Source organism: Microcebus murinus, chromosome 4, assembly GCF_040939455.1.
Source record: "Microcebus murinus isolate Inina chromosome 4, M.murinus_Inina_mat1.0, whole genome shotgun sequence".
Classification (NCBI taxonomy): domain Eukaryota; kingdom Metazoa; phylum Chordata; class Mammalia; order Primates; family Cheirogaleidae; genus Microcebus; species Microcebus murinus.
The window spans coordinates 3,341,981-3,357,815 of NC_134107.1; the positions used below are offsets into that span (position 1 = coordinate 3,341,981).

Consider the following 15,835-nt stretch of genomic DNA (forward strand, 5'->3'; position numbering starts at 1 on the left):
CGCGTACGGATACGCAGCTCCACGTCCCCGCACACGGACAGCCCTCTCCACGCCCGCGCGCACTGATACGCAGCTCCACGTCCCCGCACACGGTCAACCCTCTCCGCGCCCGCGCGCACGGATATGCATCTCCACGTCCACGCGCACGGATACGCATCTCCACATCTGTGCACACGGACACCCGTCCCCGCGCCCACCCGTCTCCGCGCCCACGTGCACGGGTACGCGTCTCCGCACACAAGTACGCATCTGCGAACACGGGTACGTGTCTCCACAGATACGCTTCCGCGCACACGGGTTACATGTCTCCGCGTCTGCGCACACAGGTACGCGCCTGTGCACACGGGTACACGTCTCCACGCCTGCACACACGGGTACGTGTCTCCGCGCCTGCGCACATGGGTACGTGTCTCCACGCCTGCGCACACAGGCACGCATCTGTGCACATGGGTACGTGTCTCCGCGCCTGCGCACACAGGCACGCATCTGTGCACACCGGTACGTGTCTCTGCGTCTGCGCACAGGCACGTGTCTGCGCACACGGGTACCCGTCTCCTAGAAGCTCCGTCTCTCTGCAGTACCGAGAGGCACCTGAAGCCCACAGAGCACCATGTCCACGCCTTGCCAGCTGTGAGGAGCCCTCAGGATGTCGGGTAGCACCTGACTTGGACACAATGTGGAAACTCCTAGAATAAGAGTGGCCTGCGGTGGATCACGCCTGTCATCCCAGCACTCTGGGAGGCCGAGGCGGGCGGATTGCTCGACGACGTCAGGAGTTCGAAACCAGCAAGAGTGAGACCCCGTCTCTACTATAAATAGAAAAATTAATTGGCCAACTAAAAATATATAGAAAAAATTAGCCGGGCATGGTGGCGCATGCCTGTAGTCCCAGCTACTCGGGAGGCTGAGGCAGGAGGATGGCTTGAGCCCAGGAGTCTGAGGTTGCTGTGAGCGAGGCTGACGCCAGGGCACTCACTCTAGCCTGGGCAACAAAGCAAGACTCTGTCTCAAAAAAAAAAAAAAAGTGGTCGGGCGAGGTGGCACAGGTAATCCCAGCACTTTGGCAAGGGACCATTGCTTGAGGCCAAGAGTTTGAGACCAGGCTGGGCAATACAGCAAGACCCCATCCCTACAAAAAAAAATTTTTTAAAAAATGAGCCAGGCATGGTGGTGCACACCTGTAGTCCCAGCTACTTGGGAGGCTGAGGCAAGAGGATTCCTTTAGCCTTAGCAGTTGGAGGCTGCAGTGAGCTATGACAAAACCACGGCACTCCAGCAGCGGTGAACTCTGTCTGGGCAACAGAGCCAGACCCTGTCTCTAAAAACAAATAATTTTTTAAAAAAGACTTATAAAGAAGACTGGAAGAGAAAACCAAATTGCTCCAAGCTGTGTTGACGGGTGGGGGGAACGGGAGGTCCTAAGTAAGACCTAGGAGGCACGGGTGGTGGGCGACTTGCTCTTTCTTTCATTCTCTAAATTTTTCAATAAGATGATCATTTAGAAGGAAAAACATTAAAAAAAAAATGAGAGTGCTGAGTTTCTATGAACTCCCCTCCCCCAGCCGAAATCCTGACAAACACCCATGCCCTGGCCCCCACTAACAGACGGGGAGCCTGGTGGCCTGTCGTGGGCTCTGGGGACCCAGCATGGTGCTGCTCCAGCCACAGGGCCAGCCCCGCAAACCCCGGAGCCCGGCCTCCCACGGGGATAGCGGGGCTGACACGCCGCCCCGGGCTGCTGCTGCCCCGCGAGGGGGCGCAGGCCTCAGATGCACGTGTCCCACGGCTCCAACACGCCGCCCCGGCCTGCTGCTGCCCCGCGAGGGGGCGCAGGCCTCAGATGCACCTGTCCCACGGCTCCAACACGGCTCCAACACGCCGCCCCGGCCTGCTGCTGCCCCGCGAGGGGGCACAGGCCTCAGATGCACGTGTCCCACGGCTCCAACACACCGCCCCGGCCTGCTGCTGCCCCGCGAGGGGGCGCAGGCCTCAGATGCACCTGTCCCACGGCTCCAACACGCCGCCCCGGCCTGCTGCTGCCCCGCGAGGGGGCGCAGGACTCAGATGCACCTGTCCCACGGCTCCAACACGGCTCCAACACGCCGCCCCGGCCTGCTGCTGCCCCGCGAGGGGGCACAGGCCTCAGATGCACCTGTCCCACGGCTCCAACACGCCGCCCCGGCCTGCTGCTGCCCCGCGAGGGGGCACAGGCCTCAGATGCACCTGTCCCACGGCTCCAACACACCACCCCGGCCTGCTGCTGCCCTGCGAGGGGGCGCAGGCCTCAGATGCACCTGTCCCACGGCTCCAACACGCCGCCCCGGCCTGCTGCTGCCCCGCGAGGGGGCGCAGGCCTCAGATGCACCTGTCCCACGGCTCCAACACGGCTCCAACACGCCGCCCCGGCCTGCTGCTGCCCCGCGAGGGGGCACAGGCCTCAGATGCACGTGTCCCACGGCTCCAACACGGCTCCAACACACCACCCCGGCCTGCTGCTGCCCTGCGAGGGGGCACAGGCCTCAGATGCACCTGTCCCACGGCTCCAACACGGCTCCAACACGCCGCCCCGGCCTGCTGCTGCCCCGCGAGGGGGCACAGGCCTCAGATGCACCTGTCCCACGGCTCCAACACGGCTCCAACACACCACCCCGGCCTGCTGCTGCCCTGCGAGGGGGCGCAGGCCTCAGATGCACCTGTCCCACGGCTCCAACACGGCTCCAACACGCCGCCCCGGCCTGCTGCTGCCCCGCGAGGGGGCACAGGCCTCAGATGCACCTGTCCCACGGCTCCAACACGCCGCCCCGGCCTGCTGCTGCCCCGCGAGGGGGCGCAGGCCTCAGATGCACCTGTCCCACGGCTCCAACACGCCGCCCCGGCCTGCTGCTGCCCCGCGAGGGGGCGCAGGCCTCAGATGCACCTGTCCCACGGCTCCAACACGCCGCCCCGGCCTGCTGCTGCCCCGCGAGGGGGCGCAGGCCTCAGATGCACCTGTCCCACGGCTCCAACACACCGCCCCGGCCTGCTGCTGCCCCGCGAGGGGGCGCAGGCCTCAGATGCACCTGTCCCACGGCTCCAACACACCACCCCGACCTGCTGCTGCCCCGCGAGGGGGCGCAGGCCTCAGATGCACCTGTCCCACGGCTCCAACACGGCTCCAACACGCCGCCCCGGCCTGCTGCTGCCCCGCGAGGGGGCACAGGCCTCAGATGCACGTGTCCCACGGCTCCAACACACCGCCCCGGCCTGCTGCTGCCCCGCGAGGGGGCACAGGCCTCAGATGCACCTGTCCCACGGCTCCAACACACCGCCCCGGCCTGCTGCTGCCCTGCGAGGGGGCGCAGGCCTCAGATGCACCTGTCCCACGGCTCCAACACGCCGCCCCGGCCTGCTGCTGCCCCGCGAGGGGGCGCAGGCCTCAGATGCACCTGTCCCACGGCTCCAACACGCCGCCCCGGCCTGCTGCTGCCCCGCGAGGGGGCGCAGGACTCAGATGCACCTGTCCCACGGCTCCAACACGGCTCCAACACGCCGCCCCGGCCTGCTGCTGCCCCGCGAGGGGGCACAGGCCTCAGATGCACCTGTCCCACGGCTCCAACACGCCGCCCCGGCCTGCTGCTGCCCCGCGAGGGGGCGCAGGCCTCAGATGCACCTGTCCCACGGCTCCAACACGCCGCCCCGGCCTGCTGCTGCCCCGCGAGGGGGCGCAGGACTCAGATGCACCTGTCCCACGGCTCCAACACGGCTCCAACACGCCGCCCCGGCCTGCTGCTGCCCCGCGAGGGGGCACAGGCCTCAGATGCACCTGTCCCACGGCTCCAACACGCCGCCCCGGCCTGCTGCTGCCCCGCGAGGGGGCACAGGCCTCAGATGCACCTGTCCCACGGCTCCAACACGGCTCCAACACGCCGCCCCGGCCTGCTGCTGCCCCGCGAGGGGGCACAGGCCTCAGATGCACCTGTCCCACGGCTCCAACACGCCGCCCCGGCCTGCTGCTGCCCCGCGAGGGGGCGCAGGCCTCAGATGCACCTGTCCCACGGCTCCAACACGGCTCCAACACGCCGCCCCGGCCTGCTGCTGCCCCGCGAGGGGGCACAGGCCTCAGATGCACGTGTCCCACGGCTCCAACACACCGCCCCGGCCTGCTGCTGCCCCGCGAGGGGGCGCAGGCCTCAGATGCACCTGTCCCACGGCTCCAACACGCCGCCCCGGCCTGCTGCTGCCCCGCGAGGGGGCGCAGGACTCAGATGCACCTGTCCCACGGCTCCAACACGCCGCCCCGGCCTGCTGCTGCCCCGCGAGGGGGCGCAGGCCTCAGATGCACCTGTCCCACGGCTCCAACACACCACCCCGACCTGCTGCTGCCCCGCGAGGGGGCGCAGGCCTCAGATGCACCTGTCCCACGGCTCCAACACGGCTCCAACACGCCGCCCCGGCCTGCTGCTGCCCCGCGAGGGGGCGCAGGCCTCAGATGCACCTGTCCCACGGCTCCAACACGGCTCCAACACGCCGCCCCGGCCTGCTGCTGCCCCGCGAGGGGGCGCAGGCCTCAGATGCACCTGTCCCACGGCTCCAACACGCCGCCCCGGCCTGCTGCTGCCCCGCGAGGGGGCGCAGGCCTCAGATGCACCTGTCCCACGGTTCCAACACGCCGCCCCGGCCTGCTGCTGCCCCTCGAAGGGGTGCAGGCCTCAGATGCACCTGTCCCACGGTTCCAAACGCAAGAGAGACAAAGATGACTCACCCCTTGGCTTCCTTGAAATCGGATCGACGGTCTCAGTGAAACAGAATCCTACAGAAAAAAATAAAAAGGAAAAATGTCAATAAAGAGACCTAGTAAGCCAAAGACTCACTTCCTATAAGGAGCAGGATAAAGAGTGTTTTCAGGCCAGGTGCAGCGGCTCACACCTGTAAATCTAGGCACTTTGGGGAGGCCGAGGCGGGAGGATGGCTTGAGGCCGGGAGTTTGAGACCAGCCTGGCAACAGAGAGAGACCCTGTCTCTACAAAAATAAAAAAAAACTAGCTGTGTGTGGGGGCTTGCGCCTGCAGTCCCAGCTACTCAGGAGGCTGAGCCGGGGGGTTGGAAGCTGCAGTGAGCTAATGACCATCCTGCCACTGCGCTCCAGCCTGTACAACAAAGGAAGGTCCTGTCTCTTAAAAAGAAGAGAAAAAATACACAAAAGAGGTCAAAATAAATACTGATGCGTCAGCTATTCCGAGGTCAGCCTTCCGGCGGCATCTCAGAAAGGACCTGGAGCCAGAGGGGCAGGGACGCACCTCCTCCCTCTCCGCCACCCTGGACCCCAAGCACCCCCAGTGTCCCAGACACCGCCCACGGCAGGGTCCCCGGTGGTCGCTGGGACCCGCAGCCCCCAGATCCACCCCTGCCCCTCCGGTCCTGGACGCCCCACTGAGGCCCATTGCCGCCTTCTCTCGCCCAAGGTCACCCAGCCTCGCCCCTCCGGGCTCCCGTCCCGACCCCGAGGGTCTGGGCGCTGGCCTGCCTGTGGGGAGGAGGAGCTCTCCCGGGAGCATGTGCAGCGGCCACCTGCCCGCGTGGGGAGACTGACCAGCGTTACGGGTGGGGCAGGGGCAGAGACAGGCTCATGCCTGTCATCCCAGCACTCCGGGAGGCCGAGGCGGGAGGATCGCTCAAGGTCAGGAGTTTGAGATCAGCCTGAGCAAGAGGCGAGACCCCGTCTCTACTGAAAAAAACTGAAATTAATTGGCAAACTAAAAACATATATACAAAAAATGAGCCGGGCATGGTGGCGCGTGCCTGTAGTCCCAGCTACTCGGGAGGCTGAGGCAGGAGGATCGCTTGAGCCCCGGAGTCTGAGGTTGCCGTGAGCGAGGCTGACACCATGGCACTCTAGCCCGGGTGACAGAGTGAGACTCTGTCTCAAAAAAACCCCAAACTGTTTTTGTACAACAGCAGAATCACACGGAGTACCCCAAAAGCGGCAGCAACCCGAATGCCCGTCACCTGGCGGCCGGAGAAGCGGACGAGACGCCTCCCAGCACGGCTGCGGGCCGCCCGCGCCCTCCGACCCCACACACATCCGCCGCGCCACCCTAGGGCTGCAGGCCGCCCGCGCCCTCCGACCCCACACGCGAGGCGGGCGCGCCCCACGGGACGTCCACCGCGCCACCCTAGGGCTGCGGGCCGCCCGCGCGCTCCCGGGCCTGCGGCAGCCGGGCGCAGACGGCTCAACAGGTGGGGCGACGCCCGTCTGCACGCTCTTCCTCCCCTGGGTTAGAGGCGGGGTCTCGCTGCAGGGCCAGGCTGGTCTGGGAACCACGGGCGGCCCGGCATCTTCCCGCGTTGGCCCGGGTAGCTGGGGCCCCAGGCACACGCGACCGCGCTCCGCCCCCAGCCGTGTTTAAGGAACGAGCCACGTGATGTGGGAAAAGGAAACCAGCAGCACACGCGGGAACCACGCAGGGCAGAGGGGACGCCGAGGCAGAGGGCCCCTCCCCCGTCCCCTGCGCCCCCGCGGCATCAGTCCCCACGGGCAGGCCGGGGAGTCCCCGATCCAGGCCAGGAAGGAAGGGTGTCCGGCGGTGGAGGGAACAGCAGGTGCGAGGAACTCGGGCAGGCGGACTCGCCCCCCTCAGCCCAGGCCTCGCAGAGGGGTCAGCCGCGCTCTGCCCACCGTCCACACCTGGCGCGGCCCCTGCGTGAGCGGCCGTGAGCCAGGGATGGCGGCTGTGCCGATGGTGATGCTGGCAAGGCTGGTGAGGGTGCCGAGGGACAGGAGGCAGTGAGGGGGGCCAGGAGATGCAGCGGGGCGGCCCAGCGGGGTGGGTGCCGGCCCGCCCCCCCTGTGGCCACGGCCCCGTGGGCCTCGCCGTGCAGCCAGGCAGCTGACCACGTCCCGGCAGCCGGCTGCCAAGCGGGTTATCGGGAGGTCTCCTCTCTTGCCAAGTCGCTCATCCCCCGGAGGCCGGAGAACGGGACGTTATGTTCCAGAGAGGAGGAGGGCTGAGCGGCCCAACGGCCAGCCTGTCCGCGACGGGGGAGGGCTGACCTCAAGTGCCTGTCCCCGTGGGACGCGGCTGTCGCCACGGCCGTGCTCCGGGCCGTGCAGGCCAGCGCCCGTCCCCACCCTCAGCAGGAGGCCAGGCCCGTCTTGCGAGTCACCAAGAGCAGCTCACTTGCAACACCACGGACGCAGGAGGGCGGCACCCGCACGCCACACGCCAAGCCACGCAAGGAACCCACACCCGGGCCGGGCGTGGCGGCTCACGCCTGTCAGTCATCCCGGCAGTCTGGGAGGCCGAGGCGGGAGGATCGCTTGAGGTCGGGGGTTCGAAACCAGCCTAAGCCAAGAGTGAGATCCTGTCTCTACCAAAAGTAGAAATTATTTGAACAGATAAAAACATAGAAAAAATGAGCCGGGCACGGTGGTGCGTGCCTGTAGTCCCAGCTACTTGAGAGGCTGAGGCAGGAGGATCGCTTGAGCCCAGGAGTTTGAGGTGGCTGTGAGCTAGGCTGACGCCACGGCACTCTAACCCGGGCAACAGAGTGAGACTCTGTCTCAAAAAAAAAAAGAAAAAGAAAGAAACCAACACCCGGGCCGGGCGCGGTGGCTCACGCTTGTCATCCCAGCACTCCGGGAGGCCGAGGTCGGCGGATTGCTCGAGGTCAGGAGTTCGAAACCAGCCTGAGAAAGAGCGAGACCCCATCTCTACTATAAAATAGAAAGAAATTAATTGACCAACTAATATATATAGAAAAAATTAGCCAGGCATGGTGGCGCATGCCTGTAGTCCCAGCTACTCAGGATGCTGAGGCAGGAGGATCCCTTGAGCCCAGTTGGAGGTTGCTGTGAGCGAGGCTGACACCACGGCACTCTGGCCCAGGCAACGGAGTGAGACTGTCTCCAACAAAAAAAACCCAACACCCTCTCAGTGACGGTCACCTGGTGCAGGCTGCCAGGCAGGGGGCCACCTGTAACACTCGGCTTCCAAAAACCACCCTCCAGACCCGTGAAGCAGCAGGAAAAGGTGACACTATCCCCCCAAGCCAGGAGGAAAATCAGTCGACAGAGACAGACTCGGAAAGGACAAGAAGTAACAGAGTAAGCAGACAACCTAAATAATAGGAGAAAATGTTTGCAAACTGTCCATCTGACAAAGGACACCCAGAATCGACAAGGAATTCAATCAAATCAGCAAGAGAAAAGCAACCCCAATTAAAAAGTGGGTGAATGACACGAACAGGCATTTCTTAGAAGATGACACACAACTGACCAACACACGCATGAAAAGATGCTCGACATCATCGTTCATCAGGGAAATGCAAATTAAAACCACAATGAGGCCGGGCGCGGCGGCTCTCGCCTGTAATCCTAGCACTCTGGGAGGCCCAGGTGGGCAATACCTTGCTTGAGGTCAGGAGTTCGAAACCAGCCTGAGCAAGAGCGAGACCCCATCTCTACTAAAAATAGAAAGAAATTAATTGGACAACTAAAAAAATATATAGAAAAAATGAGCCGGGCATGGTGACGCATGCCTGTAGTCCCAGCTACTCGGGAGACTGAGGCAGGAGGATCGCTTGAGCCCAGGAGTTGGAGGTTGCTGTGAGCTAGGCTGATGCCACGGCACTCACTCTAGCCTGGCAACAAAGTGACACTCTGTCTCAAAAACAAAACAAAACAAAACCACAATGAGATCCCACCTTACCCAGTCAGAATGGCCATTATTAGAGAGCAAAAAAAAACAAACAACGGCCTGGCACAGTGGCTCACGCCTGTAATCCCAGCACTCGGGGAGGCCAAGGCAATAGGATCACTTGAGGTCAGGAGTTCAAGACCAGCCTGAGCAAGAGCAAGATCCTGTCTCTACTAAAAATAGAAAAATTAGGCAGGCATGGTGTAGTCCCAGCTACCTGGGAGGCTGAGGCAGGAGGATCGCTTGAGCCCAGGAGTTGGAGGTTGCAGTGAGCTATGACGACCCCACTGCACTCTACACCCAGGGTAACAGGGAGAGACACTGTCTTGAAGAAAAAAAAAAAAAAGAAAAAAAGCCAAACAAGAACAGATGCTGGCGAGGATGTGGTGAAAAGGAAATGCTCCCACACTGTTGGTGGGAATGTAAATTAGGGCAACCTCTATAGAAAACTGCGTGGAGATTCCTCAAAGAACCATTAGAAAAGTAGGCCGGGCACAGTGACTCAAACCTGTAAACCTATTAATAGCACTTTGAGAGGCTCAGGGGGGAGGGTCACTTGAGGCCAGGAGCTTGAGGTCAGCCTGAGCAACACAGTGAGACCCTGTCTGTGTAAAAAAATATTACAAATTAGCCAGGCACGGTGGTGTGTGCACCTATAGTCCCAACTACTCAGGAGGCCGAGGCAGGAGGCTTGTCTGAGCCCAGATATTTGAAGCTGGGGTGAGCTATGATGATGCCACTGCATTCTAGCGCAGGCTACACAGAGTAAGACCCTGCCTCAATTAAGAAAAAAAAAAAAGAACCAAATCTACCATTCGATCCAGTAATCCCACTTCTGGGTAAATACCCAAAGATGACATTTTATTAAAAAAGATACTGCACATGTGTTTTTTTTTTTTTTTATCACAGCACAATTCACAACTGCAAAGATATGAAACTTGTTCTGTAATACTGGCAATGACACCCAATAAAACAAGCCACCTAATATGCAAAAAAAAAAAAAAAGATATGAAACCAACCAAAGTGCTCACCAACTCATGAGTGGATAAAGAAAATGCAAGGCTGGGAGCGGTGGCTCACGGCTGTAATCCTGGCACTCTGGGAGGCCGAGGCAGGCGGATTGCTCGAGGTCAGGAGTTCGAAACCAGCCTGAGCAAGAGCGAGACCCCGTCTCTACTGTAAATAGAAAGAAATTAATTGGCCAACTAATATATATAGAAAAAATGAGCCGGGCGTGGTGGCGCATGCCTGTAGTCCCAGCTACTCGGGAGGCTGAGGCAGGAGGATCGCTTGAGCCCAGGAGTCTGAGGTTGCTGTGAGGCAGGCTGACGCCACGGCACTCATTTTAGCCCGGGCAACAGAGCGAGACTCCGTCTCAAAAAAAAAAAAAAGAAAGAAAGAAAAAAAGAAAATGCGACATCTATAGGCAGATACGCACACGCCCCATGAAACGCTACTCAGCCATGAAAACGAATGCGCTGATGTCTTTCGCAGCAGCTTGGATGGAATGGAATCGAAATGTCTCAGAACAGAAAACCGGGCACCACAGGTTCTCGGAGTGGGCGCCGCGCCCCGGGCCTGCGCAGTCACCCAGAGTGACTTCCCGGACGCCGGAGACTTAGCAGGGAAGGTGCAGGAGAAGGGTGAGGGGTGAGAAGCCACCGGGTAGGATAAACACTATTTGGGTGACGTGTACACTGAAACCCAGACACCACCAGCACAGGATTCATCCGTGTGACTGAAAGTCACTCGTGCCCCTACATCTATTGAAATAAAAAAAATTTTTTTTTAAACGCTCAGGGGCTCAGAGGAAAACTAGAACCGACGGGAGAAACGCGAGCTCTCGGGAGAGAACCACGCGGAAGCCGAGCGACACAGCGTCCCCGGCGGGTCCCCGGCGGAAGGCGGGCGGGCGAGAGCGCGCAAAGCCACCGGAACGCCCGAAAGCCGGTGCGGGGAGAAGAGGCCCAGAGCGCACGCGGCCCTGCTGACCTGCGGGAGGACGCCGCGGGCCGCACGCCGCGGGCCGCACGCCGTGTGGCCGGGACCGGGCGGGGGGTGTGAGGAAAGAGGGCCCGGCTCCCCGGCGTGCCGGGCGCTGCAGACCACAGACCCGGGGAGGCGCGCCAGCCGGGCAGGAGACAGAGGACCGCGGGGCCCAGGACGAGCCCCCGGGCGCCGGCCCCGACAGAGAGGGTGAAGCCAAGGCTCGCTCGGACCGGCCGCGCCCACCGAGGGCGCTGGACGTCTCCAGGAGGAAGGGGAGCGACACCAGACGGGCACACGGCCTGAGAGGGTGCAGGGTGCCGGCACAGTGAGCACGCGTGTGGACACGCGACGATCTTCTCTCGTCGTTACGTCTCTGCAGGAGACGGCCTGGTGCCCCAGCGGGCGACAGAGGGGCCCCGGAGGTGGTGTCCGCCGGGCGAGCGGCCCCGGCCACGCCGCGGGGCCCGGGGCGGGGCAGCGGCTCACCAGGGCAGCCGTGCCCGCAGCCTTGTCTGCACTGCAGGGCAGAGGGTCGTGGCCAGCCTTGGCACAGACGACGTCCCTGCCACTGGAGCAGCTCTGGGGTTGGCCCCAGGCTGCGAGAAGTCACCCACCCAGGGCAGGGCACGGCCTGGAGCGGGCACTTGCCCACCTGCCCGTCTCCGCAGACCCTCTGGGCGGCGTGACGGCCACCACAGCGCCAGAGGGGACGCCTTCTCCCTGGGTCCCACGCTGGGTGACAGGTCCCAGCCGGCCCTCGCATGGCAGAAACCCGCCTTCCACCAGCCAAGCACGAGCTCCTGGGGACAGGTGTCGCTCCCCGGGGCTGTGCTCGCACCGGGGCCACAGGTGTGAGCGGGAGGCCTGGGGGGGCCGCCACGGCAACCCAGCAGGGCTGCGGGCGGCTGGGCAGGCGGAGACCAGGCTGGGAGGAGGCCAGTGCTCCGGAGACTCGCCTGGACCCCAGACCGGGCTCAGCAGACGGACCCCAACGCAGCAGGGCGGCGCCTGTGCCCTGCGGTCACCCTGCGGTCACCCCCTCCCCGCAGCCGCCCCCCCCAGGACAATCACGCAGGTAAAGACGGCAATGGCGATGGCTTTCTCAGGAGGGACGGGGGTAGGCGCGGGGTGCCGGTGACAGCCCCATGGGAGGCGGCGAGGTCAGAGGACCCTGACCGAGGCCCGTCTGGCACAGGGAGAGGGCGAAAAGGATGAGCCTCTCCCCAGGCCACAGCGCCCTGAGCCCCAGCCCACGGAGGGGACGCTTCCGTGGGTGAAGCAACAGGAAGTGGCTTACGAAATCCTCCTCCGGGCCTGGTGACCGGTTTACAGGAAGTGCGGTGGTGACTCTTCCCCAGGGGACAAGGCAAAGTCTGGAGACGTTTCTGATCACCACCACTGTGGGGGGGGGGGGGCTGCCCAACACGCTACGGCGCACAGAGAACCTCGGCCCAAATGCCAGCACGGAGCCGGGCGGAGAAGCCTGGGCTGGCCCTGCCACGGGCACGCACCCGTCAGAGGAGAATGCGGGGAATTCTTTGGGACGAGAGGACCTGTCCCTTCAACAGATGAATGGCACGGGGCGGGGGTTGTCAAAGCACTACAGGATTGAGAGGCCACCTGGGCTGACCTGGGCACAGGAGCTGGGCCCCAGTGCCCTGCAGACGGGCGCACGGCGCTGAGGTTAAATCTTTAAAAAACCAGACCTCCTAGCACTCCAGGAGGCCAAGGCTGGAGAACTGCTCAAGGTCAGGAGTTTGAAAACAGCCTGAGCAAGAGCGAGACCCCGTCTCTACTAAAAATAGAAAGAAATTAATTGGCCAACTCAAAATACGTAGAAAAAATTAGCCAGGCCTGGTGGTGCATGCCTGTAGTGGGAGGCTGAGGCAGGAGGATCACTTGAGCCCAGGAGTCTGAGGTTGCTGTGAGCGAGGCTGACGCCAGGGCACTCGCTCTTGCCTGGGCGACAGAGTGAGCCTCTGTCCCAAAAAAATAAAGAGCCAGCCCTTGTCTGTCGACACGAAACACCGCCGTTGGAGGAGGCAGGGCAAAACAAGAAGGTGTCTGAGGCCACAGCAAGACACGCCTGGCAGCACGGAGGGCGAGGGCAGGCCACGGCCAGGGGAGGCACTCGGACGCCCGTGGACTCGCCTCATCTGGACAGAGGGAGGGAGGCCCAGGACGCCGGCCACTGGCCAGGGCGCGGGGGAGGGGAGGCGGTCAGTGCCGGGCCGCCCTGGGGGTGCACGCCCCTACCCCCATCCCAGGAGCCCCCACTGGGCAGGGGCTCCGTTCCGCTCCGCCACGGAGCGCGTCCGCCCTGCCGTCTGCCACCACCACGAAGCAGACGGGGGAGATCTGACGGCACGGGGGAGTCTGTCGCTGGCTCTACCAGGCGTGGCGTCAGCACATGCTGGTTCCACGGAGCGCGCGGGCCGCGAGGGGGGGCCGAGGCCCCGGGAGGAGCCCTGGCCGGCGGCCTCCTGGCAACGCCCCCCTTCCAGTAAGGCGTGGACGGTCGGGAGGCTCCTTCCCAGAATGCTCCCGAGACTTCCCGGCAGGCCCCAGCGGGACGCGGAGGCCACGGAGAGCCCAGACGGCGACCGGGAAACTCGGGTCGCGGGGAGGTCAGCCCGTGGGGTCCTGTACCTCCTCGAGGCTACACCCGGGGGCCTGGCTGTCTCAGTCCCCCCGACAGGGCGGAGGGCACGTGGCAGGACCCACGCGGGAGCGGGTCGAGCAGGCCGTGGACTGGCTCGTGAGAGCAGAAGGGGGGACTCCAAGTGGCCACCAGCCAGGCGTGACCCGGAGGCAGGCATGGCAGGTGTTTCTCTCTACGTTCATGAAGGTGCACGGAAAGCGTGTGAAGAAAGGTTTTCAGAAAACGTGAAGATGAGAAAAAAGGTGCAGAGGCGGCCGACACCCTCCCGCATGTCCTGCCCGGCTCTGGCCAGCGTGCCGTACTTCCCACACCTGCCCGAGCTGTCTCCCCCGCCCCGGCCCTGGCAACTCAGACCTGGTTCTGTCCCTGCGGCTGTCTTTTCCAGGCAGCCTTATCAGTGGGATGGCACCGTGTGAGTTTCCCGTGTCCGCCGCGACAAAGGGCCTGAAGCCCCGTGGCGGAAAGCAGCAGAAACCTGTTCTCCCCCAGGTCCAGGGCCAGAACTCCGGGTTCGGAGTGTCAGTGGGGCCCACCTCCCGCCAGGGCTCTGGGGAGGGCCGCTGTCGCTGGCCTTGGCTGTCCTGGCCTCGGCCGTCCTAGCCTCGGCACCTGCTGGCCACTCCGGGCCCTCTGGCGTGCGGCTATGCCACCTCGACCTCTGCTTCTGGGGTCACGGGGCCTCCCAAGCCCTCGTCTGCTGAGCCGTGTCCCCGACTCTGGCGCCAGGACACCTGTGAAGACCGAGAGGGCCCACCCAGGCCAGCGGAGCAGTCTCCCCAAGACCCTCGATCTCATCTGCACGGTCCCCCCCAGGCACAGTCACACACACGCAGGGTCCCGGGCGCTCCTGGGGCGTCATCACTCGGCCGGCACCACGCCCGTGCGTCCCTCCACTCGCCGCCCCGGTGGAACGCGCCGCCCTTCTACCCGGTGCCGCTGAAGGACGCTGGGGCTCCCTCCAGCCCGAGGGACTCACGAGGAAAGCGACCACAGACACCCAGACACGCGTGGACTTGCGTGCGGACACGGGTTTCCGTGTGGCTCGGCGAGGCCCCGGGAGTCTGGCTGCGATCAACTCTGTGGGAGGCCACCCAGCTGCCCCAGGCGGCCGCGACACTCTGCGCCGTGTGGGCGGTGGAGGACGTCCTGCCTGCCCCGCCCCGCCCGGGCTGCCGTCTAGCGCTGGCAGCCTTCTCTCAGTTCTGGCCGTGCTGGCCGGTGTGTGGCGACGGCTCGTCGCGCTTCCCATCCGCATCTCCCCGTGAGACCAGGCACGTCGAGTGCTTTCTCCACAGACTAAGCCGCCGTTTCTGTATCTCCTTTGGTGAAGCTATCCAAATCTTTAACCCATCTCCAGAAACTGGGTCGTTTTCCTCTTGAGTTTTCTGGGTTGGTTGGTTTGTTTGTTTTTGAGACAGGGTTTCGCTCCGTGGCTTCGGCTGGACTGCAGTGGCACGCTCACAGCTGACTGCAACCTGACTCCTGGGCTCACGCGAGCCTCCCAACCCAGCCTCCTGAGTAGCTGGCACTACAGGCGCGCGACACCACACTTGGCTAATGTTTTAAAAATTTTGTTTTAGAGATAGGGTCTTGGGAGGTTGCCCGGGCAGGTTTCAAACTCCTGGCTTCACTCAATCCTCCTGCCTCAGCCTCCCAAAATTGCTGGGATCACAGGAGCGAGCCACCGCGCCCTGCCTTCTTACTGAGTTTTGAGGCTTCTGGATGTAATGGCTTTATAAGATAAATTTTGTGAAAATTTCCTCCTAGTCCACCACGGCTGGTCTTTTCATTCTCATCTTTCAAAATCCAGAAGTTTTTAATTTCGATGAAGTGGGATTTTTCATTCTTCTCTTTCACGGGTCTCGCTTTTATGTCATAGCTTCCCCCACCTTTTTTTTTTTTTAAATGGCTCTATTTCTTCCGAATCGCCACTCTTACCAACACCTCTCCCCCCTCCCAAAAAGGCAGCTCCAGGTCTCTGCTGTGCTCGTCCCCCCCCACGCCGGCCCCTCCGCGGCCCCCAGCAAAGGGGGCTGGCAGATCCCGAGTCCGCACACGCGGGGTCACGGCCGCACACGCGGGGTCACGGCCGCAGACGGTCCCCGGAAGCCGACTGCCCACCTGGCAGCTGCGGCAGACGCCGTCCAGGCCCTGCTCCCAGAGCGCGCTCCGCACAGCAAGCGGGAGGCGGCCTGTCGCCACGGGAGCCCTGGGGTGTCTGTCCCGTGCCGCGGCTGGGGAGGAAGCTGCTTGGAACCCCAGCACAGCGTCTCCGTGGAAACCGACACGGCGACGCCTGGCACCACGGATGGCCAGCCTCCGCCACCGACCCACTGCGACCCCAAACCGCACGGGGGTCCGGGCGCCCGCGCCCACGGAGACGGCCACCACGACCCCCAGGGACACGTCTGAGGAGACAACAGGCGAAGAGGCCGGGCGCGCGCCGTCGGGGCCGGCTCAGAGACCTGGCGATGAGAAAGGCCACCGTCACCAGGGCTGCCCTCCACGG

General features: G+C 63.4%; 1 protein-coding gene across 1 annotated transcript in view; it reads right to left on the reverse strand.

Annotated features, from left to right (window-relative positions):
* Positions 1-15,835, reverse strand: part of ELL (elongation factor for RNA polymerase II) — a 48,485-nt gene that overhangs the window by 15,858 nt on the left and 16,792 nt on the right. Inside the window, exon 2 of the mRNA XM_020283867.2 lies at positions 4,742-4,789. Within this exon, the coding sequence (XP_020139456.2) occupies positions 4,742-4,789 (48 nt within the window). The remainder of the gene's footprint in view (positions 1-4,741; positions 4,790-15,835) is intronic.